At 36.6% G+C, this 26516-nt stretch overlaps 1 protein-coding gene across 1 annotated transcript in view; it reads right to left on the reverse strand.

Moving 5' to 3' along the window:
- Positions 1 to 26516, reverse strand: part of GALNTL6 (polypeptide N-acetylgalactosaminyltransferase like 6) — a 489464-nt gene that overhangs the window by 309894 nt on the left and 153054 nt on the right. Inside the window, exon 2 of the mRNA XM_062574689.1 lies at positions 4465 to 4573. Coding sequence (XP_062430673.1) covers positions 4465 to 4573 — 109 coding nt within the window. The remainder of the gene's footprint in view (positions 1 to 4464; positions 4574 to 26516) is intronic.

Here is a 26516-nt window from a genome sequence, read left to right on the forward strand (position 1 = left end):
GCAGCTCTGTATGTGTGAGGTCAGCAATAGGCACATGCGAATATTGATTTTCTATTTTCTTGTCAAAGAAAAAAAAAAAATCTTCATTTTCAGAATCTTTTTACAGTTTGTTTTAGAACTTGCTTATGCTACATTTATGAAGTACCACTTTGAAACTAACAAAAAAAAAGTCATTTAAAAACATCAACACTAAACATTGCAATGTTTTCAAAAATATCCTCTTTATTATAAGACATTTTTCTGAGTTTAATAAAGACTCATATATATATATACATATATATTACTTTTAACAACAGTGAACATATGAGCTACATTGACTTATTTAGTAATACTTTTACCAATATCATGTAAATTATTTCGTTTCTGTCTAAGATCACATTTTCTGCCAGGAATAAAAAGATAAATGCCCTGTGGATGCACAGGGCATTTCACCTTTACAAGAAAATGACCCATCTAGGGTGGCTTTAATCTTCAGTTTCACTGACCTTGCATTTGACTAGCAAGAAACCATTTATTGTGACCATTTGCAGCAGTCATCATTTCTGGGGATAAAGTAATCACTGACATAGTAACTTTATTTCAGGATGTGTCAGTGGGGAATTTAACTCACCTGTATATCCAGTAACTTCAGAAAATGCAAATTGTTCATTCAAGGAGGGAAAAGAAAGGGTTAATAATCAAAATGTCACATGGTCTCAAGTCAGATAGGAAATCTAAGCAGACTGGATAGTAATTTCCCTACAGTTATGGCTTCATAGTAAGCATTCTGCAAAATACAACAGAGCTAGGCAGAGGTGTAAAAGCTGATCGCCGTTTTGTGAATCTGTGCAACAGCATCAGTAAGATCGTGGCAGTATATCAGAGAAACCTGTGCATAATCCATTGCACCTTGTTGTGATGGACAAAAGTGATGGCAGTGCAGTCCCACATCATACGTCGATTTACAAATTTTTACTAGGGTACAGAAAAAACGTCTGCTGGACAAACCAGCTTTTAACAAGTTAGCATTCCAAAGACTGCTTTGCATTTTCCTCAATATCCCACAACATTAATTGAGCCAGAGAATATCATCTCTTTTCAAGACAAGAAACCAAGTCACAGAGAAAACAAGATACCTGTGAGAAAAACAGAAACCAAACTAAACTTAAACTCCCAGACCTCTGCCATAATTACAGGCCATACCACCCTGTTCTAGTACCTTGCAAATTATTCAGACATAGCTGGAAAAGCAGGATCATTTAGGCAGGGCCTTGGACAACAAGTCTGGAGACCTAGTGCCCATCTAGATCAGAGATTTTTCCTAAGAATTATATGTGACATAGATCTCCATTTCATCATATATAAAATGGGGAAAATACTGGAAGGTAGACAGAAAAAAGTACTATTATCACTACCTATGATATTCTCAATTGGCGTAACTTCTTCAGGAGCTCACTTCTTTCTATAAAGTCATTGTCAGTGGAGTAGACTACATAAAGTCCTACTGGTTGTGTATCACCCTTATACTGGGAATGGAGTTAATTCACAAGGGCATTAAAAAAAAAAAAAAAAAAAGACAAGACTATTTAATGTCAAAGTTATGAACAGTAGAAGAGGCTTGCCTTCAGATGGAACAGGTTCAGATGTGCCTCTCATTCTTAACACAAAAAAATGTGTTTTTCCAAAGAAAACATCTCCTCCAGAGGAAAAATCTATCATGAATAGTTATCACAGTGTCATATGAGAAGCAAGGCTCCTTTGTTTCCTCAGGTGGAAAGCAGACAAGAATGTTTTTCACCAAAACAAAGCTTCAGCAAGTAATTCCAGCTAAAAGAAATGGACCTCGGAAGAGTGTGTGCCACCAGCAAATTCCATACAGGTGAGGAGCTGAAAAACTAGCACCAGTTATTGAAGACTCAGCCTCAGCAGGAGTCCTTGAAAATTAATTATCTTTTCTGCTACATCAGGAAATTCCACATGCAAAGCCTTTCCACTATGGTCTTAAGATCCTTCTCAAGTAGAGAAGGACCATCACCATGCTAATGAATGTGAATTAATGGTAGGAACACCACAAACACGTATTTGAATCCGAGGTGGCCTAACAAAGCGGTCTATTGACAGAATAATACATGTTCGTGTCAGTATTTTTATGCCAGACTACATGAAAGTTCAGAGCTAAGACACAGACGATTCAGAACACTTGAAATAAATAGAAATAGTACTATCTTTTTTCCATTTATTGCAAACGGCTTGTCTCTTTAGCTTTATGAATGTTTTCCTGGAGAAAATCACTTGTATTCAAACTCAGGAACATTGGTTTTGGTTTGGTGAAACTGAGAGAGGGTCAAAAAAAAATTGGCCTTGCAAAAACAAACAAAAAGACACTCAACAACAAAAACAAAAAAAGCTAGCCATGGAGAAACTAGCACCTTTCTCTCATTAGATTTATGAAATTCTCATTCCCAGTACTTAGGAAATTGTACTATTTACTGATAAACAGATAAACTGTATTCTAAAACGATCTTACCTTTTTCTATTTTGCTGTGTAATAAGCTTTTTCTGTAATCTCCTGAGAAGACCTTTCATTCCTGTTATTTCCATGCCTTCAGATGGTAGAGCTTATTCTCTAGGTAATTTTTAAACAAAAGTTGATTTCAGCTAAATTATGTTCTGTTATTAGGGACAGAAATGATACGGTATATATCCCAAAAGACCGCACTAAAATATTCTTGTATTATAGCTTTCCATTTGCATTACTATATTGTGATTTTCAAAGAAGAAAAAAAAAATCATTAAAAGTTAGTCTAATGAATGACTACTACTTAGACAGAAATCATTAAAAAGATTTCTTAGATGATCCAGTTCAGCAGGTACTATCACAAAGATGCTAATAAAAACACAAATAAGTCTGTATACTTTCTTTTAAATAATAATAAATTAAAAGAAGTTCACTAGAAAAATTGTCCACATACATCAGGACATATCACTACATCAATAATATCAAGAGTAGGACCAAGAAATATACAGCCACAAAATGTTGTTTGCTAATTTCTCAGAGGACACCACAATCCAGAATACAGCACTACTATATAGATACAGCAAGTCATCAGATAATTGTAGTGTATTACAGTTTATTTTCCAAAAGATACTGGGTCTACATTACATATTAAGGAATCACTTGTGCATTGCTGAAGTATCACTATACATCCCTCTCAAAAATTCCATTCTAACCAGGAAGCCTGTGATATTCCCTACATATGCACATGTTTCTACACACGTCGCTAATGTTTTGTGCATTATCTCTTACCAATCCAGCATTCTACACTCAGATGTTTGAAACAAAGTTAACATTGATCTGGCAACCCTTAAATTGCTGAAAATAATTTCATCCACCACCACCCCTTTTGCTTCCCTCTTTAGAATACATGCGAAGAAAAGAGAGGCTTTTTTGGTCAGTGAACAAAAGGATTCTGAAGAGAAAGGAATTTACAAAATTAGCGTGCACTTGATATATTTTTGTGGTTCAGAACCTTGCAAAATTAAGCACTTACCAAGTATTATGAATCTGTCAACTTAATTCAGTTATAGAAGCATATTGGAGAGCTGTTGACTGTCTTCCAACATTTGGATCGAGACAGCAAAATGTATTTTACAACAGTAGATTGGCCTTTGTAAAATAATGACTTTCAGACACTGATTAAAGTGCAATTTGACTGCTGTTTCCCTTCCTTCCTTTTAATTTCTTATGCTGAATAGTTGTAAATTAGAAAAGAAATACTCAAATCTGAACATGCTCCATAAAAAAAAAGGGAAGACCACAAACATTTCTTTCCACATATGACATACAGTACATGAAGAAAATTTTCTTGTGGTTAGGTATCTTCATTATTTAAGAGTAACTGACCCCCTGATATATTAAAAATCCATTACTCACTGCAACAAAGCATCCTTTAATGCACCATAAATACAATTTTCTCCCACTCCCAAACCATTTTGGACTGTCAGAATGAAGTAAAGTAGCTTTAGGGTAAGCAAGACTAGAGGACAGGAACTGGACAATACTAACAGGGTTAAAATTTATCCCTAATATAACCTCAGATGTTTTTGAAATTTACAGGTACTTGGCTTGGATTTTATACATTAATTTAAGGACAGCACAGCTTCAGCACTAATATACATCCCTGTGTTTCAAAAACAGCACTTTTGCTTATGTTTGATTAAAAATAAGAATTGTTTTCAAAATGAAAAATATTTAAGAAAATACCATGTCCTGGTACAAGCAATGTATTGCTATTAGCATTAAACATTTTTATTCTCACTCAGCTATTTTCAGAGAGATTTGCATTCAGTTAGACCCCATCATTTCAGAATGTTATGAGTCATTGCAACAGAAAGTCACAAATGCTTTTTAGCTGACTTCAAAGAAAAAAAGATTCACATGGAAAAAGAATGGATAAAACAAAATTGTTCTGGGATTCAGTATACCTGAACGCATAGCATCTTTTTGAATGCTTTCATAATCATGCCAGTCCTTCCTTTTCAAGCCATCTGTCCAGGTAAAGAGCTGTCCATCTCCCATCCCCAATGGAAGTGTCTGTTTAAAACAAACAAACAAAAAATAATAAATATGTATACATGGTTTGTATTATTACAGAAGAACATTTATAAATATGACACAAGTGAGCAAAACTCCAATGCAAATATTGAAACTTGTTTGTGGTAAATGAAGTTATTGTTCTAAATATTTCAAGAAAACCATACATTCCTATTATTTAATTAAACGCGTACGTCAAACACCTCATGCTTAACATTGCTCTTTACAGAAATGCCTTGCTATGACTGCTTGGCAAGGAGTTTATGTAAGTTAAATGGACCACTAAAACACAACCAGCTGTCAAAAATCCCTTATCTTCAACTCATGAAGTAACTTGATTTTTTTCCTAAACAATTATTTGTCCAAAATTAGAGTTCCACTTATTCGAGATCTTTCAAGGTTCTCCTTTGATTTTGTTTCTTTTGTAACAGCCAATGCTGAATTTCTGGTACTCACATGAGATCAGCATCTTTGCATCAGAGGGACAGAGCTAATACATTGTATGAGTTCCTCAAAGCACTTTCAAATCCTATAACTTGTCTTTGAGGAAAGAGGAGGGAGCCTGAGAGAGAACAAACATATAGCTGGTAAATTGACTTCCTTATTTCAGACTCCAATTTCCTGAGGAAAGGTAAGAGCAGCTAAAATATTGAAATCCCCAACAGAAGACCTCTGGAAACATAGGAAACTACAATAATTTGGAACGATGTCTAGTTTACTTTGCGGTTTAGCTGGCAAATTCCAGACTTGTGCAGAAGTGTGGTATAAAGGCTCCTTTACTCTCAGTACCATCTCAAATGCTTGTGCTTGCAAAAACCAAGAGCAACATAAGACAATTTGTGATGAGCTAACCTGACAAGAAGTTCTTTTTTTATTTAAGCTACTATGTTTTAATCACATGTTCTGAACTATGAAGTGCTCTTCTGACAGACTGGATCTGAAGTTCAGTAAGATCCATTTTTCCTGCTCCCAGGAAAACTTGACTATTTTCACATATCCCTGTGTGCTTATCCAGAATTCCATCTTTCACACAATGATTTAACACCTTTTATGCTCCCTGACTACATGCTAGACCACAGAACACCCAAACAACCCTAAACACCAGAGTAGGTCACAAAATAAAGCCACTTAAAGCAATTCTCTCAGGTTCTTCTGCAAAATCTCTGTTGCGAGAGGAAAGCAGTTTTGCTAAATGGTGTTAACATCAGAGCTACATCTTTCATTTGGCTACTACAGCAAATTTATCTTTCCAGAGCTTTAAAACTTTTTCATCTTCCCATTTTTGTGCTGATTACTAGTATTTTAATCATATTTGGACGGACTGTGCGGTACCATGAAGAAAGTGAAGTAGTGATTCATTGCCACATAGGAATAACGTGAACACTCTAGTTCTGTTAATCGTAGCTTTAAGACAGTAAGTTGTGTAAAAGAAGGCATTATGTATGATGCATATTACAAACGTTATTAAGTGTGTTTAAAGGCTATGTGAAAACATCCTTCAAAAGCTGTTCTGGGGAAGCAGCATTTAATCAGTCTTTTACAAAGTACTGAAAGTGCTATGAAAATTATGCATATTGTAAGAGTGAATATCTGAACATCACACTTGAAATACATGAACTATACAAATATTGGACTTGTACATCATCATCTTATTTCACATTACTGGCAGAACAGAACTGAATGATACTCAGTGGTCCCAGTGAGGCTGTCCCAACATTTTCAGATGAGGTTTGTGCATTTAAGAGAAACAAGCGTTTGCCAGGCTAAGGGATAGGGATCTGGTAGCTAAGCCATTTTCAGAGCTGGGATCCTGAGGCTTTCAGAGCTGCAGGCAGTAAGTCAGGGATGCCTAGCATGGCTGGCTGCCTTAGAGCAAAGGAAGACACGAATCCTGGCTGACAAAAATTCATGCATAAAAATCTCATCGATATTTCTGTGGACCTCAGATGTTCAGGCCAAGATGCTGTGTGCTCACTGCTGCCCAATTAACCTCTATGTTACTGAAAAACATCCAACTCATTCTGCTAGCCTGACCAACATTTTAATTTTAATATCAAGGGTAACTTATGTTACGTATCACTGAAATGCAATCCAGTCTGCATTAATTCCTCTTTATCATATTTCACTAATTTATATAGCTCCCTAAAATTTCTAAGGATACAGGTATCACATAAACTTAATAAGCTTAGAAGGAAAGCGACGTACTTATTTACAGCTCATACTTTCCATACATCTGTTCTTACTTTCTTTAAGAATAGTTATGAAAGTCAGTGAGTATTTCTCTTTCATAGAAGTCACTTGCTCCATTTCCTGTGATGTTTCTTGAGGAACACGAGCAACTAGCTGAAGGGGCTCTAAAATTTTTTTTTCACAATTTTTGCAGAGATATTTCAAGTAAAATGTTCATTTTTTATTTATGTCATAGGTTAACAACTGGAATTGAAGATGTGACAAAAATCTATTTCATGTTACCAACTTTCCATAGTCTTGAAATGAACTCTAACATTAATTTTAATAATTTTTGTGTTCCAACAATGTTAATATTCTAAATATGTTAAACAGCTTGTTTCTTAAGAGTCAGGAGCACTATCCACAACATAGGAATTTGGGCTCAGGAATAATGTTTATTTCTGTTGTAGCCTAAATCATTCACTCTGAAACAAGCCAACTGGCTCTCTTCAAAAGTCAGGCACAGAAAGACTGGCTTCAACTAAACTTCTACCCTTGTCAATATGGGTGCAGCTGATGTGAATCATTAACCCCAAGAATTCAAGACTATTGAAACTATCAAAAGCAAGATGAACAGCATGGTATAATTCTTTCCTTAAAAATACTGATTTAAATGGTAAGTTGCAGTATAGTGAAAGATAGCTGAGTAGTATAGTTCACAGCTGGTTTCCAGTCACCCATTTGCATTTTAATGCCAATACTCTTACAAATATTAATTACAAGTCTAATGTACCAGGAGCCTTTTTGTAAGTAGTTTAGTAAATACATTTACTGAAGTTTTTTTTTTTAAAAAAAACACTAAAATTAAAACTAATCCAGCAGAGATAAATATAAATCCAAATATTACACCACAAAGAATATGTGGAAGTCTTATGGCAGTTCATATTTTGGAAGAGTTACATTGCCCTAAGAGGAAAAAAGGAAACAAACAAATCCCCAAATATAGTGTTCATGGCATTGTAAGTCCCTGCTAAAAGATTGTTGTGGTGTTGTTATTTTGTTTAAAAAAATAAAAAAAAAATCCCTCAACTCTTTTCCATCAAAATATAATATGCTGTCAAGAGAAATCAGTACCATGGTGATTCTTCAAATCTAACACCTTTTCACGGGGGGGCAGGAATTAAATATAATGACATTGCGATTGCTTCCTAAGAGTGGCATTCACACAGCATAATTCTCCCCGAAAGAACTCTAGGGGTCTGAACACTCTGGCCCTCAGAAGGATTAGACTTAATGACATTTACTCTAGCTGCACAGCAGAGTTTTACTCCTGCAGTGAGCATGAAATAAGGCTTGGGAGGGGGTGTGGCACTTCACAGCCAAACTCTGTGGAAAGAGCAGGAGTTTTGCAGTGAGAATTCTGTGGCTCTAAAGAAGCCAGAGCCACCCTTAGTTCCTCTACTAAATATCTCCCTTGTCAGCAACTAAAGGATTTTTTTTTCTTTTTTGATACTGCTATATTGCCTAACAAGATACAGAAGCACTTGAGAAAACTTTTCCCTTCACTTGACTTGCGCCTATGGGTAAACAAATTACATTTAAAAGACCTTTAAAATACAATTACTGGAGCATGTTTTAAAATTGCTAAAAAGACTCTTTCTTATACCTCTGTACCAGTATGTTCACATGTCTGCTTGTTCCAGACAACAACGATTGGAAAAAACCCCCATTTCTAAAGCATCTCTAGCTGGCAAGCAAGCAAACAAAGATTTTTTTGGGGGGAAAAAAAAACTAACATTTAATAGTATCATCATTCTAGCCTTGTCTTCCTCTTGGGTACTCTCTCCTTTCCTTTTCCAGTTCTGTCTTTCTGGATAATTTGATCATCTACACTATCTTGCATCAAACTAGAACTAACTCTGTCTTTGTTACACACAGACTATAGCCCTCTGGTGTAATGGCTCCATCACAGTATGTAAATACTGTTCCTACAAGCACACACAGGACATCACAGGAACCAAATCCCAACCTCCATGGTCCACCTCAGAAAACTTCAGAACACTTGAATATGAAGTCACTTCACAATACCAAATCTGCTAAATGATCTTGGATCTGATATTTTGCTGAACACATTTAACCATAAGCTGAGTGGCTAAAGTGAAGTAAGATTAATCACGTGGTGTAAGTGTAAATGCTAAAGAAAGGCAACAAAAGGAATTCATTTTAGGGACAATGTATTTGCAGTTACATTTACAGGGTAATGCAAATGCAACTGCACTTAAGGGCAGTTGATTGACATTGATTGTGTTCCTATATATTTAAAAGACTCTTCTCTTTTGAGAATATACTAGATAAAAATCAACTGAAAAATCAGCTGAAAGTTCCTCCACCTGAAAAAAAAATAAATAAAAATAAATCAGTCTACAAGTTCATTGTAGTGCAGAAAAAGCAAGATGGGCTTGAATTTTGCTATTTTCCATTCATGAGCATCCCGTATTTTGATTCTGTAAATCAAAATTACAGAATTTCAATTTTTAAATAATTTTAACACATACTTAGTCATTTTGTTTATCACTATTGCCTTCTTCAAATTAGTGACTAATCATTTATTAGCTAGTAAAACATTTCTTATCTAAGCAACATTTTGATTACAGGTATTCTTTAGTCAAACGTCATTATGCAGGAATGAGAAACCAGCAGAGCTGATTAACTGAAACATGTCAGGGTACTTCCCCTCCAAAACATTTCTAAAAGTTACTCACAAATAGAGCAGTCTAATAGAGCAGTCTCTGTCTATAACCCTCAACCTGTTGAACTTTAGAACTGCTTTTTAAATAAATGCAACGCTGTTATTATAGCAAGCATCACTGCATATGAATAACTGGATTTTGACTGGCTGTCAAAAAAATTCTACAATAATTAAATATCCAACCATTTGTTACACCTAGTGTGCAGCTGCGAGTTGCACATTTTTAAGCATTTCATTCCAAGAGGGATTACCCACCTACAGCAACATTACACACAGCATCTGCTGTACTATTTGATTTTTACATTAACCTCAAACCTTGTGGGATGCAAGACTGATAAAGTACGACATAGAGTCAGAAGATCCTACTCCTCTGGAGAAGATTCAACATCTGGTTCAATTACAGAGAATATGATGAGCCCACAAAGTAGCATAATTATCAAAAATCCTCACTCTCAGACTACAAGATTCCTTGGGGGGGGGGGGGGTAGGAGGAGAAGGGGTAGAAAGCTTCTCTGCTGTGACATTTGAGAGCTCAAAATCAGAAACAAGGGCCTTCACTGAATAACTCATTTATTTTTAATTTCACTCTGTGGATGCAGACAGAGCAGATTCAGGCAAAGGAAGATGATATGTAAGTGGAAAAAATTATTAAAAAATATAATTTATTTTTAAAAAGAGGTAATTATAGATTCATTTTGAGCCTGAGAATTTACTGTCAAATTTATAATTATTTTACTGAACATCAATACACAGTCAACTACTGCGTACAAAACACTATTTCCAACTGTTTAATTAGTTTCAGGAAATAATAAATCTAGAACATAGGCACTTGCTCTTACCCTGCAGAAAATGCACATGGGAAAGGAATGTTACGGTGTACAAGCACTGGAATTAGACACTTTCAGGCATATTTCCAGAGCAGCACAGAAGCAGCCACTGCTTTATTTCTTTTTGTTCTTGAAATAAAGACTTTATACACTGCTTGTAAAGTGTGTTCGGGGGGTGGAGGGGGGAGATAGCTCATTTCCCCCATCCCCAGCTCCCAACACAAATAACTCTCAGGACTCTGTCTGCCACCAACTACTTAGATCAAACAAGACTTAAAAGCACAGAATAGGAAAGAAAAAAAAAAAAACCCCAAAACTCCAGAGTCCAAATCTATAGAGCAATTTGATTCATTCACTGATCAGAATAAACTTAATAATCATGATGGCTGGATATATTGCCATACATTTATTACAAATCAGCTCTGATTTCACAGAGTGGCTATTTCCAAATGTTCTGTTCCTACGAACACAGATATTCTCATGAAGGTGGAATGGCCATAAAAATAACTAACTTCAAAAAGATTTCTATTTTTTTTTTCCTATCAGCACTAAATTTTAACATGAGACCAATGAAGTGAAATCTTATCACTACAGCACCCAAACCTGAAGCTAAGAGCCGTTCCAGTGCCAAACATAAGCAACGTGTCGCAGGGTGGAGGGAACAGCTGAGGGAGTAAGGGACAAAAACACCAAAACGCTTTTTCCTCTTGAGGAAGCCTGGTCTGCAGAACAGGTATAAAATCCAAGTATCACGCCACCTCGGTCCCTAGGCCTTTACGCATAAGCCCTGGATGCTGCCTGCCCCGCTCTCCTCTCCTGTGGCGGGGCGGGGGCGAAAGCAGGCTGCAAACCGCCCAGAACCGGTCCCAGCCGGTCCCGACCGGTCCCAGCCAGCCGCAACAGCACTGAGTGCCCCAGGGCACGAAGGCAGCGGCTCCGAGGGGGGCTACAGGAGAGGCTTCAAAATCCTACCCCAAAACCCAGAATACAGGCATGTAATTACTGCCTTTCAATTTGTTTTATTTCTTATTTTTTTTTTACTTTCTTCAAAATACCCCTTATAAAGTTTTTTTAAAAATGTGAATCTGAATCGTTGCCTAAACCCATACAGCTGACTGACTTAAAGCCAGTTTAACAGAGAGTTGAGGACGTGATGAATTTCTTCATATTCTCAAATTTCCCATGCCATTTATTTCTTATGCCATAGCAAATAAGTGTTCATTGCACTGACATTTACATTAGTAGAAATAATTAGAAATAATTAAACAGCACATAAAGAAAAGAAAAAGGGGCAGCACTTGATTTTTACTCTGACATCTGAATGAGTCAAGGTCCTTTATTTCATTTTAAAAGATTAAGTCAGACTGACTTTGCTTTTGGTTCTGGAATATCATGGACATGCCATCAATCCCAAATCAAAGCTTTTAATAACATTGTTTAGAAAATGCCAAACTCCCCATAAATTTTGCTACTAACTGTTAGAGACAGGTATTAAAATCATTATTGCTGCACTATGGTTACACTGTTAAAGGCACCAAAGGGCAGAAAAGACCCACAAGATTAGCTGCAAATACCATGTTTGCTTGGCCAGAGTGTACATTCTCCATAATGAGGATATTTTCTTAGCCCAGTCGTATAGGAACTTACGCACTTGATAGTAACAGGACCGGAAAGCGGCACAGGAATTTATGCCGTATGCAGTCAATACAATTAAGTCAACAGCCCTGATGGAACCTGAACTTTTCCATTTCTGATTTACGATGGTATAGAAAAAAGAGTCGCTACAGGAATTGCTTTGTAACTTTAGTATTTAAACAAGTGTTGTGATCAAAATTATTGAGGTGGTAGTGATTATGTTGAAATACAGTATCAAATGAAACCTACTGAAAACAGCCCCAATTGACATCTCTTTCTCTTTTAAAAAATAAGCTATTTTGATTATTCATCTCCAACATCTCACAGGCAGGTAGGCCATTAAGCAAACAGAAACTTAGGGAAGATGTTTGAGGGGACCAGATAAGGATAAAAATAGCCCTATCTTCTTTCTTGACTCTTTAACCGCTACTCTGCACCCTCTCTTCTGAATCTCTTTTGCTGTCTGGGGCCACACCTTTAATAAATTAACTGAAAACTTCTTTCACTATCTGCTGAGAACAACTAATCACCAAAATCTGGATCACGGCAGAGATTTTCATTTTGTCTGAAACATCCTATCAGGAAACTAAGCCACATCCTCTCCCACCTTCAGCTACTAGCTGAAGGCACAAAATAAAAAAGCTTCCTAAAGTTGAATTTGGAAACATCACAGGGTACCTCTATTAGAATTTGAAGGTCCAAAGGACTTAAAAACTAACTCTCCCTTCATCCATGTTCTGCTTCTCTCTTTCCCCTCATGTCTCTGGAATAAGGAAAAGGGCCATAAAAGAAGAAGACAACAAAAAGTTGGGATCCTGGTGCTTGAAGAATGCCAAAAAATTTTTACTATTTCTGACCCTGAAAGTATTTTCAGTCTTCACTATATAGATTGATCTTCTGGGTTACCAAAGTTCTATTATAGGCAGATGTCTGCAGCTTTAGCAGGGCCTTAGCCTGCCTGTTTAATTGCTGCAAATAGGAATGAATCAGAACAAGAGGTCCTCTAGTCCAGAATACTACCGATTAGTCAAAATCATATGCTTAAATACTGAAATAGTTAGGAAGGAGGTAGAACAATTAACTGTTACAAATTAATTTTGAAGTATGAACTTAACCAGAACCTTCCCCTAGCTTTGTAAGCCATGTCTGTAGGTGTGTTTGTATGTCTTTGAACCTTTCAGAATTCTTGGAACTTCTAACATCCTTCTGCAGTCAACTCCATAACCTAATCGTGCATTAAGAGATTTTTTTTTCTCCTTTTTCTGAATTCCTACAGACTGCTTAGAGTCTATTTACACTCAGTGGAAATGTAATCAACATAATCAGTGAAATTTGCAGCATAATTCATCTCATTCCACAAGTCTATATTTGCTCAGAACTGCACTGCAAACTTCATTGGCTAAACCTTCATCAAGTGCAACAGGAGCTTAGACAATTAGAGGAGGTGCAGATGGCTACATTTCAGAAATGCAGGGCTCCATTCAGTTGTTCAGACAGACTTTGAGTACAATTTGAGATGCCACTGGGTGTTATGCTTAGCCTCCAGCTGCAATTCCAGAACAGTGTATGTCTCCTGTGTAATACCTGCCAGCCTCACAGTGATAGGACAACCCAAAGCATTCTTGCCTTTTAATGGCCTCTATCTCTTCTTGAAATTGCAGGCTAGGAAGTTTCCTTAAACTCACTCCAGGTTTTTTCCTTACCACTTGGAACACTAGCCACTGACAATGTGATACTGCATTATGATGCCAGATACACATATTTTTCGTATCTAAGTCCTCCCAAATCACTGAAAGCTCAGTTTGAAAGCAGTCTTGAGGTCTAGTTTATAGAAGGAGAAAATATAAGTTACTAGAGTCTACTGGTTCTCTCTCTTATAAACTGCAGTTTCTGATGCTGCAATAAAGGTATTCAATCCCCTTCTCATTTTGCTTCAGGAAAATAAACTACCACAGAATGCTAATTAAGGCAAAATGTGAAATTTTGTCTTTTTTTTTTTTCAACATTTTAGTTCCCTTGTTCTAGAATTTGACCCAGGAAAAGAAATGGCAGAGAAGAAGAAAAAACACTATTTTGTCTATGTACTTCTATTAAAAGGAAAAAAATATTCTACATTTCACAGATGAAGGAACAGTACAGGAAGAACACTTCAATCCCCTTCTTCACTTACTCTGAAAGAGCATTAAAATACATAAGGACATCATGTAGATACTAGCTTAGCTTTAAAAACATCACAACATCACAATTTCCTGATGACCCGGTGGATGAATGCTTGAGCAATGAGTGAATGAGAACACAGTAAAGATGCATTTGTCTGCTAGAAGGTTATCATGTCAAACTATAGAAGTGTCTAATAACATGCATTGATATAAGTCAACTAGCAGCTTCTTTCAGATACCCTCTCGCATACATCATTCACATATTAAGAGCTTGCAGTAAGCAGTGACATTCAGGATGTAGAATTTTAAACAAATACATATTTTACAAGTTATCAGAAAAAGGGTTCACGGATTCCAACTTTCCCTCCATGTTGAATACATCAAGTGATATCAAGAAAATTGAGCATAATCTCAACATATATCAGAGTGGTGAAACTCAACAATATTTCTCATTCTTGTTAGCATCTAATATTTCTACAATACCCATTATCACCTCAGTGAAAGAATTATGGCAATTTCAATTATTTTGTCATATGAACAATGCTGGCATTTCTTATTAGGTTAACAGAAAGGCAACCAGCAAGTTGAAGTCGGTATTTCCTAACTTCTGAGAATTATCAGGTAACGCAGGCAAAAGCGTTCTAAATCTCAAACAAGTAAGGCCAACCAGCATCAGGTAGTCATCCCGAGCACATCAGAGCAGTACTCAAAACAAGCAGAACACCATAAGATTAAGATAAAACCGAGTCATTGGTCCTCAAATGGTGAGAATTAAAACAGAAGAGTTGAAAGGTGGAACAAAGTAGAACGCAAGCTAATGAAATCCACTGGACTTACTAACTTGAACTCCTTGCCACTTTTGCTGGAAGGATAAAGGAAACATTCTTACAACATTAAAATATCAAGGAAGAATGGAGTGAATGAGGAAGAAAACATCATGATGGGCCAATACACAACAGTTATTTGGACATCAGTTTTCAACACCTAAGTCTAATCAATGCATACTCAAATGCACTGGGTCCATAGTCTCATTGGATCACAGAATCATTGAGGCTGGAAAGGATCCCTGAAAATCATCCAATCCAACTCCTCTGCTCAAAGCAGGGTCATCTAGAGCAGGTTTCCCAGGGCTGTGTCCAGTCAGGTTTTGAGCATCTCCAAGGATGGAGCCTCTACAACCTTTCTGGGCAACTTATTCCAGTGCTAAATATAAGAAAAAACCTTTTAGTCAAACAATTTCCTGCATTTCAGTTTGTGTCCATTGTCTCTCACCACATCATGGGGCATCACTGAAGAGTCTGGCTCCACAGTCTTTACTCCTTGCCCTCAGCTATTTATACATATTGATGACAGCCTTCTCTTTTCCTGGCTAAACAATCCCAGATCTCTCAGCCTCTCCTCAAATGACAGACGCTCCAGTCCCATAGGACATGAGATTTGGATGATCAGTTCCACAGGTATGGGATAAAAACACTAAATTCAAACTCCTACTCCTCCCTGTCTGTTCTAACCCAAATCACCACGCACACCACAAAGGTGACTTAAGCAGCCTGGTAGCAAACTTTGGATTCCTTAATGACACAGTTTCAGCCGACCTGAATGACAGGTAGCAAACTTTGGATTCCTTAATGACACGGTTTCAGCCAACCTGATGCTACACTCAAAGGATAATGAAGATGCATCTATCTGAGTTTGCTCAGTACAAAAAGCAACACCTAACCTAGCTTTTCTTACTGTTTTAGTTCCACTTGTCTCAGTTTCCAACTTGGTGAAATAAATCAAACTCAAATAGCTTAAGCTTCTATGACAAATCCAAAAGAACTAGATCACATGTTGGTAGTTTTCAAGCTGCTGCTTCAATGATTTTCCTTCAAACTATGCCAACATAAAAGAATAAGCTTACAGAAGAATCTACATCCATACTTAATTGCTCATTTTTTGAATGTTTAAAATCAAGTGCCTAATGTTAAATTAATAGTTTTATTAAATACTTTATTAATACTTTTATTAAATGCCTCTTTCAGAAATTACTTTTACATCAGGAAACATGAAAAGGGTTTTAAGACACTCAGCAGGAATTTTCGCAGCATGGCTGTTGGTTAGCTTTTGAAATAAAGTCTCTATTTAAAATTTAGAAATAAAGTCCTTTTGAAAGAAACAAGCTATTTTTTTTTAATTTAGATTGCTAATAAGCAACACAAAGCCTAGTTATTACACACATGGCACAGCCTTTCCCTTCTCCTTAAAAGGCAAAGAGTACAACTTCTACACAAAATCCATGCCAAAAAACCCAGGTTGTTAGTAGTTTTGCTAGTTTTTTAAAGTTTCACTTAAAAATCTATTTACTTCTTTGGACTGATCAATTTTTTGATTTCTTGAAGTTTGCAGTAAAGCCAGAAGAAATAATAGAGATAAGGTATTGCTTATTTAGACATTTCAAAAAAAAAATTCTTCCTTTGTTTAGAACAGGCATTTTATAATGGAATTTCCATTTTACAAGGGAAAGAAACATACTGCTTTGTATTGGCCACTACAACGACTCAAGAGGAAAAAGTGCTTGTGTAGGATTCAAGTGTCAGTTATTTTAACCAGAAAATTATTGTTCACTTATAAATATCTGGTCAAAGGTAATTTCCATCTTAAATAACTTGCTTTTAAGCTCCTTATTAAAGAGAAGCACGCACTTTCTCATGCTTTACTATTCACAGAGTACTGAAAGCATTTCTAGAAACTGTTTCTTCACAGGTGTAACATTCTTCAAATGCCTGTAGCACAGCCGGTTAACAGTATTGCAGCAAGTCTGATATCTCAGACCTAGCAATATGGAGGAGAGGGAAGGGGAAGAGGGATATGCTTACTACATATTAATGTTATTTTTTTTTTAAAAAAAAAAAGCCAATTTTGGGGGCAAATCACAGAATCGGTAAGGTTGGAAGGGACCTCTGGAGATCATCTAGTCCAACCCCCCTGCTCAAGCAGGGTCACCTAGAGCATGGTAGACAGCATTGCATCCAGGCAGGCCTTGAAGATCTCCAGAGAAGCAGACTCCACCACCTCTCTGGGCAACCTGGTCCAGGGCTCTGTCACTCTCTCAGGGAAGAAATTCCCCCTCAAGGTCAGGCAGAACTGCCTGTGCTTCAGTTTCTGCCCATTGCCTCTTGTCCTGTCACACGGGACAACTGAAGAGAGTTTGTCCCCATCCCCTTGACACCCTCCCTTCAGGTACTTGTACACATTGGTAAGATCCCCCCTCAGTCTTCTCTTCCCCAGGCTGAAGAGGCCCAGCTCTCACAGCTGTTCCTCATAGGGCAGATGCTCCAGGCCACTGACCATCTTCGTGGCCCTACAGTGGACTCTCTCCAGTAGCTCCATGTCTCTCTTGTACTGGGAGGCCCAGAACTGGACACAGTCCTCCAGATGAGGCCTCCCCAGGGCTGAGTAGAGGGGCAGGATCAGCTCCCCTGACCTGCTGGCAACACTCTTCCTAATGCACCCCAGGAGACCATTGGCCTTTCTGGCCACAAGGGCATATTGCTGGCTCACGGTCAACTTGTCCACCACCACTCCCAGCTCGTTCTCTGCAGAGCTGAAATGCTGTTGTAGTCCAATAGAAAGGTCAGACACAGAAACGTATTGTAGCCAAACTTGCTACCTTGCATGTTTTGCCTTTAAACAAGGCTACACAAATTGAGTTTCTTGCAGCAGTAGAGGTTGCATATTCCATTCTTTGACTGCAGTATAGGGTAAAAATTAAATTTGGCCTTTCAGAGTATTTATAAAAGCTAATAGCCTTCTGTGCATACAGTTTTTAATTGTTATAGTAGAAAATAACAATTTTTTAAATGAGTGTTTTCATGAGTCTTTATAGATAACTTACTATACTGTAAAATGGCCTCTGCATACAGGTGAAATACAGTAACTTTTTACTTTACACATATTGCCTGAACAAACTACTAAAAGCAAGAAAAATAAAATATTGATTTCTTTGAAAAACAGTTTGACGTTTTTTGCTGACCTTCAGTTGACCTTTTGCTGAGTTCATATTCCATCGATGATGATTTGCAGAACCCTCAAGTTTTCTGCAATGCCCATATAGAATCAGTTATTTTCAGGGAGGAGGAAAATATTTTAATGTCATGCTGAGTGTCAAATAGCGCTATCTTTTTTTATATATATTTTATATGCATTTTATCAAATAAGTGTTTATTTTATAAAATAAACTTTCATGAAAAAGAACACGCTATTCTATTAGGAATGTCTTCCTGCAAGAACATCCATCTGGTCAGGAATGCATTAAAAATATCAATGAAATGTATTTTTTGTTTTCTGATTTCAGATTTTGCAGTTTAAGTTACACTGTATTAAAGAAAAAAAAATCCAACAGCATTGTTTAAAAAACAAGATAACAATCTCACTTTGGAAAAAATTAATATTACTTCATTTAAAGTAAAACTTGAATCAAACTAATCTACTCAAATGTGACAACTCTTAACAGCAGGCTGCTGATGCTCTAGTTCATGTGTCATTACTACATCTCTCAAACAATTCTTACTTACTTTGCATCACGCAATAGTTTTCATTTTATAATAGATTTTCATTCAAATGCCACAGACTGCTGCAAAAAGAAAGCTGATTGAAAATAACAAGGGTCTACATTCTTGTTCAACCTTCTTAAGACAGAAGATGATGTCAGTGAGGAGACTTCTTCCAAGACTTTTGGAAACATAACAATTTCTGTGTTTTGTGTGAACTTGATCCTGGTTTAATGAGGCCAATACCAGTCTTGCTATTGATCCTAGCATGAAGTTTGGAACTAAAGCAATTGTAGGTGGTTGTACATGTTAACGTAGGGGAGGTCTAGGAGTTACTAACTTTTTAAAAAGATAAAATCAGTTCCTGAGCTAGGAGATACAGCATGTTTCAACTATTTCCCCAGGTAAAGTCATCCAGCCTGCACTATGCCCCTTCTTCCTGGAGTTAACAGAACGATTTTCATTCACTTTTTTTTTTTTCCTTCTCACTGTGCTTTCTGAATCTGACTTAACTCTGCCTCACTCCATTTTCAGCTTCACCCTCATTCCCTTTCATTTCCTCTAAGCGCTTGTAAGTCAAGATATTGCCCATAACAGCAAGTCTCTGTATGGCAACTCTCTAAAATTGTAAATTGAGAGATTTGGCAGATCAGCATTGCTTAGCATACTCCCTTCACATGGGAAAAAGGTTATTAATTTCCTGCTTTCTACTAACTGAAAGTAACACTCAAAAATAATGAATACCTAAATATATCAGTAGATTTTGCTCTTTTACTGAATGATATAAGTTTCAAGACCAGGTTAGTGAACAATGGAGAAGGAGGGGAAGGAAAAGGAAAAAAAAAAAAAAAAAAAAGAAAGAAAAGCACGTGCCTGTATGTCAAACAAGATTTCACCAAGTGATTTAACGAACTTCTGATCGTTTCAGGCAGATCCATAGCAGTAAATGATGACACATCTTCATCTTTTCTTGAAGAGCTGAATCCTCACACAGTCTAGTTGAGGACAATTATTGTGAACCCAAACTGATGAGTTCAAGGAAGAGACATGAAGCAAAGGAACTTTGTACAGCCACTAGATTCAGGTAATTTTATATGCTTAGAATTTGTCAATGCTGTATTTTTCATGGGAGAATAGAAAGTAAAAGTCTGTTTTAGCAACTCCCTGATAGGCTACTAACTCAATTCTTATTATTATTATCTATTCATCTATCTATAGTTTTTTTTACTTTGTGTCTTGCAGACACTTAAGTGAGTTATCCCATATGTAATAGAGTAGTAACAGATACAATTTTTTTGATGTGATACTACTTTCCAAAGAGAATATGGTTTTCAGTAGTTTTTAGGTGAAACCTCTCTACACAGTTTGTTGCATTTGTGATGAAAAGCAAGATCTGAAGATGGCTCACCTATTACATTTCTTAAGAAAAAAAATCAAGAATTCTACATTTCACATTCATCACAACTGTGAACAGATTAAAAAAGAGTAACTTGCATCTAGTTCTACACTAAGATTAGCAAGAGAGAAAAATTTACATTCAAATTTTGAATAAACTAGCCACTTGCTATATGATTTTATAAAGCTTCAGGCAAAGTCATTATTAAAAGAAACAAACAAACATCAAAATAAATCCTTTGTCACTACGCATTTCTTCCCTACTCTGTCAAAACTGGGTTCTCCAAAAAGCTAGAGGAAAAGGAGACTGGCTTTTGTGCTGAATTGTCATGCTTACTTTTGCTGAAGCACCAAAAATAAATTTACTATTACAGCAAGTTTTAAGTCATGTTTTAAAATTTGACCATCAGCCACAGAATCATAAAAATAGATCTGGAATGTCCTTCAGACATAATTTTGCATATCCCAATGCAGGTCTGGATATGCCTAAATCTGTTCCTTAAGGTGTCTATTTAAAATGCCCTTGCAAACCTCTACTAGCAGAGGTTACAGTGTCTTTCAAGGCCATCTACTTTAACACTGCATTATTTTTGCAATTAAAAAACTTCTGCTCACATCTAACCTGCTTTACTTACTATAACTCAAGCCTCCAGATTCTTTGTTCTTTCTACCATAGATAGGAAGAACTTTCCAGTAGCTACATTTCACAGACATGAGAATTATTCTCCCTCTCCTTCCCCCTCTCCCTCTTCTCTAGACTGAACGTTCTTATTCCTTCAACTTATCCTCTGGCTTTGTTGACAACTCTTGCAATATATGAGCCTTTAACTAGAACAGCATTACTTCGTCAGTGATTGGAGAAAACTAAGAATGAGTAGTACTTATTAAAAAAATATATATATATACATATATATATATATATATATATATATATATATATATAATCTCAATAGTAAATGGACGAGGAACTGAAACATGTATCTGGAGGCAATCATGTCCTCAAAATAAGAAAGATTAAATCATTCCCCCCTCCAACTGGCAATAAAATAACCCAGCATACGTATGTTACACATTCACATATATTATACTTTCAACCCAATCTCACACTACTTTAATGCAGCAGCAATGCTTCACTATGATTAAAATGGACAAATGACTGAAATAGTTATCTGTAACTAAGACAACCAAGATAAAATTATGTCACAAACCTGAAAAGATAGTAAAGTTCAATGTGATTGATACGGTTAAAGTTATCAGACAAACTATTAGGAATGATGAATTTATGAACTAACAGATCTTGTACTTCTCCTGTTTTGCTTGAACAAACTGATTTTTCTTCTAGTGGTGAAAGCATATTTAAATAATTCACGTATGCACAGAAACTCTTCCCAGGATGGGAGACTGGGAACAAGTGTGGAAGGAGGGAAGACTTATGAGAGGTTTTAATGAACTATTTCAAATTCAAATAATGACCTCATTTTTTTTCTCCTCTGAACCAAAAACTTTGAAATTGGACAAACACATTATCTTCTCTGTCTAATGCCATTTAAGTTGACCTTTCCATTTTATGCCAATAGTTTTCAATTACTGAACCAATCACAGTATATTTCACTAAACAGAGCCTGGTGATTAATTAGATTTAATTTTATCAACAGTCAGAATGTGAGTAGCATATTAAAATAGGGTGAAATAACAGCTTTGATTGATATACTGAGTTTTAATTTCTCATTCCTTGTCTCCCACTCTTTCTGTGGGAATTGAAGGTTACACATCATTGAACAGGGTAAGCTACTACATCTCAAACGTAGCTTTAAAGATTTGACCTTCATTTCTCCCCAGGTCCCCCCAATATATAAACACTAAGTTGATAGGTCTGGAGCTATTTGCTATGTGAACCATTTTTAAATATAAAATCCTTATTTGAAAGACAGGAGTGACATTAAAAACAATAATTATGGATTTTTAGACAGAAGAAGCTATATCCACCTTTACTAAAAACCACATCAATAGATCTGAGCAAAGCTTTCCCCCCATCCCATATCCAAAGCTAAATGTTTAAATTCATGTTTACTTATTCATATAGTCTAATTTTCACAGGCACCCAGAGCTCCTACTGATGTCAGCACTCAAGTCTGGCAATGCTAGGCTTAGTTACCATATCTAAGCATCTTGTACTTGAGTTACTCTTGTGATGCTGCACTGATGAAGTCATGCAAAGATTTTGACAGTGCTCATGAGCTATGTTAAGTTCTGCAAAAAACAAGGCAGACAGAGCAATGGTCCTGCAAAGTGCTTCCATAACCTTCTCCTCCAAGGGCAGGTTTTGTAACAAACTTCAGACAGTAGAGACTGCTGCCAGTCTCCTGCTGGGCCACGGCTGCAGGGCCAGTTAGCCCTGGCCCTTGCACAGCCTTTCTTCCCAGCAGGCTCTCCTCCTCCTTCAGGCTGGCACTCACCAGCCCTTCTCGCTGAGAGCTCAGGAGACTCTCTGCTCTGCCTTTGCAAAGTCTCTATGCATAAACTTGAAACACTCCTATTCCCTTCTCGCTACCTTGGCTGAACTTAATATCCTTGTGTTCCCCGACAGCTATGCTTCAGTGGCTCTAAGGCAAACTCCAAGACCTGCTTAACAGCCAGTTCTCTTCAGAACCAGGACAATTACTACCACGTAGACACAGAGAAAAACGATATCATCTCAGCTAGCACTATGAAGTAGCTGTTCTTTAAACACTGTCTTACTGATGACCATTACAATTACAAGGGATTAATATTATTAGTCCCTTTTTTCTCCTAGCTAGATATTTCAAATATTCAACAAAACTGAACTTTAAAATGTCTCGGGTCTGGGGAGGAGTCAAAAGGGAAACATTAAATTGTCAGTTCAGTGTATATTAGAATACATGGACTCATTAAATTTCACTTTTCATTCTATGAATATTAAACATTAATGAAGTCTCAGGTACCAAGACATTAAAGTGAAACATCAGAGGGCTATGACTTAATTCATACACCCAGGAAAAAAAAAGTTAACTAGAGAAGCTAATAAAGGCCACAACCACAGAACTACTGTAAAACCAAAACATACACTAGATGAAACCGAGAGAGAGAGTAAATCTTATTTTAAAAAGGCTACAAGTAATTGCACTAATACATTTTTAAAAAGGCTTCACATGCAGACTTCCACAAGCAAAATTTTGTTGTAGAATACAAAGAAATGGAAACTGATTGCATCAAAGTACATAGTCCTATTCATATATTTATTCTTAATGTACTAATATTTGGACTGAGAGTCCCTAGACATCTCTTGCATTGGGTGATTTAAGAAGAATTTGTAAAGAAAGATGACAAACCTTAAAAGGAAGAATTTGTAAACATAAACTAAAACATAGTAATAGCTGTATCCTGATGTCCCTTTTCCCTCCCAGGACTCCAGTCTAGAGACTCCCAGGACTACAGCTACAAACATAATTAAAAGACAAAACAGTGACTATGTGAGTATGTAAATGAGTTAATAAGGTAATATGTACTATTTGCATCTCAGCACGCCCCAAACATAAAGAAAAAAAAAATCTAAGTATGAATAGGAAAAGGAAAAAATAACATGTTAAGCAAGCGACAGCTAACTTTTCACCCCTCTGTGATTTACATTTCTTGCTCCACCACTTTATTCATATACACAAGCCCTTCTTCCAGCTATAGAAATAGAGATTTCTTCCTTCTTTCCCCCAAGACAAAAATTCATAGTGGCAAAATAAAAATCAACATGGGAGTGAATCAGTATTTGAAGGCACAATCCAGAAATTGACTGAAAATACCAGAAATACAGAGGCAAAGTCCAACAAAATCCATTCCATCACACAGGTAAAAAACAAAACTGAAAGTCAAAGACCTCCCTAACCTTACACAGAAGGTAGAATTGTGTTTCCAGAGTATTTTTTTTTAAAGATTAAATTCTTTAGAATCAGAGTTGCTGCCATAACATATTCTTATTGCATATAACCAATTTAACAGGAAATTTTTATATTATCACTCTGGTCAATAGTATAGCACATGTACTATACAACAATGTATTGACACCCTTATAAAAATTGCTACAGCATTTCAGAAAATATTTAGAGACAGATCTACAATAAGCTTCTTTTATTCGATTACAGCATTTATCACCATAGCAATGTTATCAGCCAGCACATATCAACAGTCACCAAAGTCCAATGCAGGGTTGAAGGAAAGAAGTTAATATTTGTACCTTTAGATCTTGCATAAGGCCATTTGAAGAAGCCCTTCACTTATGTAAAGCAGATCAGGCCTCTACAGACTGTGAATGAAACAGACCTTTGCTAACTGTTTATTCCCAGTCTTTTCTGAGCAGTGCAATCAGAGCCCCTCAGAAGCACCTGTGCATATTCATGTAGTTCTCTGAGTTTACACAGGTGAGGCCTGTTAATCCTCTGATTGCAGCTTAAAAAGCAAATCCAGTCAGGGTGAAAGAGAAGGAATAAAACAAAGTTATGCTTTTAGCTATGCTCAATGTGAGTATTAATAGAAGCAAGAAAAAAAAGGAGTGTTTTTGTTACTAAGCTGAAGAGCCACACTTGTGCATTCACACAAAAGTGCCAGTCCATTGAATAGGAAGATTTTCTTTTTGCAGGGAAACTTTCAAAGTACAAGCAAATTTTATTAAGCTTTTCCCATGGACAAATTTTCAGCAACAGTATCTGGAAAAGTTGTAATTATATATTCATCATAGCTTTTTCATTAAGAGAGTGTCTAAGAGCCCTAGTTAAAACTCATGAGCCCACTACGCTCAGCAGCAAAACCTAGTCTTTGCCCAAATGTGTTTACAATCTAAGTCTAAACAGATACAAACAATGAGACAGTATCATTCAGCAAGAAAAAGGATATTCTCAACACACCAGCCTAGCTAGTACTATGTTCAAGATACAGTCATCACAGCAAAGGAACTTTTCTAATTAAAGAATACTTGCATCATTAGTTTACCAATTTACCTTATGCTCCTCAAAGGACCTACACAGAAAGCAAGACTGGGGTTTAGACTGACTTACACTGGCTGATTGGAGTCAACCTTTCCAGCCCAAATGAAAGAGCAAGGGTAATCAGTGAACCGCTTTAGAATTAAACTCAAAGAGGGAATGCTTGATGTCTTAGATTAGGTAAGGTAACTAGTGGGCCATTGCAACAGGGTGGCATTGTCAAAGCAGTAGCCTTGAAGCAGTAGCCTTCTCCTTCTCCATTGTGAAGTCCAGCCAGAAAGACACAACACTAATTGAGATGTTGACACCTGAGTAAGTATTCAGCTTTGTAGATAAATAGGAAAGGCTGCCTCTCTCTGAAGATAAGGAGAAAAAAACTCGAATTTTCCATTTATCTTCAAACAAGATATTGCACAATACCCTGAAAGCAAAAGTAACTAGTGACTGCCCAGACAGGCCCGAGGCCAGTCCCGTCATCAGGCTCCTCAGAGGAGACTGATGCCCTTGCTTGGCCCTTAATGCTCCTTTTTTTTTTTTTTTTTTTTTTTTAATTAATAATCCGCTTGCAAACATTGTAAGATAAGAATTTTCTTCATAAATTCCTTTGTACATTAAGCAGGCCTCTCATGTCTTCATTTGGTACTGAGTCAGTACCAATTTAAATCTGTATTCAGTATCTATCATTCATCTAGAGACAGGTATTCAATTATGTCAGATAGTCTGTTTTCAGCACCAGATATTAACATTAGAAGAATGAAGTTTATTTTAATTTTTCTGTGACATAGTTTAATTCCTATATGCAACTGTCACTATGAGTAGGAATAGCTTGAGAAAATAACTTCAAAAGAAGTTGTAATCTATAATGCAAGAGTCCATCTCATACCAGAGGGAAAACAACTCTTCAGGTACTGTTAACAGACTCTTCTGAGATGAAGAGTATCACCATTTTATAATTAATCTATATCTAATATCAATAGCTGTAACAAGGGAAACTTAACCAATCCATTCAGTAAGTATTTCAACTTAAGGAATTGATTCAACTCAAGTCTCATTCAATTTCTGTGGCAACTGGTTGTAACTTACTTTTTGCCCATTAGCATTTTCTACATCTCTTTAAAGGATGGGATCATCAGCATAGAAAAGGCTGTGTGCTTGATTAATCACCAGGTTTCTGTGGCTAACACACATGTTGAAAAGGAAACCTCACTTCAGAAAAAACTTTTAAGAAAGTTTTACTGGAATTAGTACAGTATAGTATTTTCCCTTCAATCAATAAATTATCTGAAAAAGTTGTGATTCTCAGAAGACAATTTAAATAGCCATAACAATATTGCTATGAATGCTAAACGTAAATGCTAATGTAAAGCATTTTTCACAAATACTGCATCTCTTATTGAAGTGTACCTTGATGGCAAATACTCACCGTGGGGCTTCCCCTGCCATGCCTGGGCTCACTAGGCTGAGCTCCAACCTGCAGACTGCTGGC

This window comes from Rhea pennata, chromosome 4 (assembly GCF_028389875.1).
Source record: "Rhea pennata isolate bPtePen1 chromosome 4, bPtePen1.pri, whole genome shotgun sequence".
In the NCBI taxonomy this organism is placed as follows: Eukaryota; Metazoa; Chordata; class Aves; order Rheiformes; family Rheidae; genus Rhea; species Rhea pennata.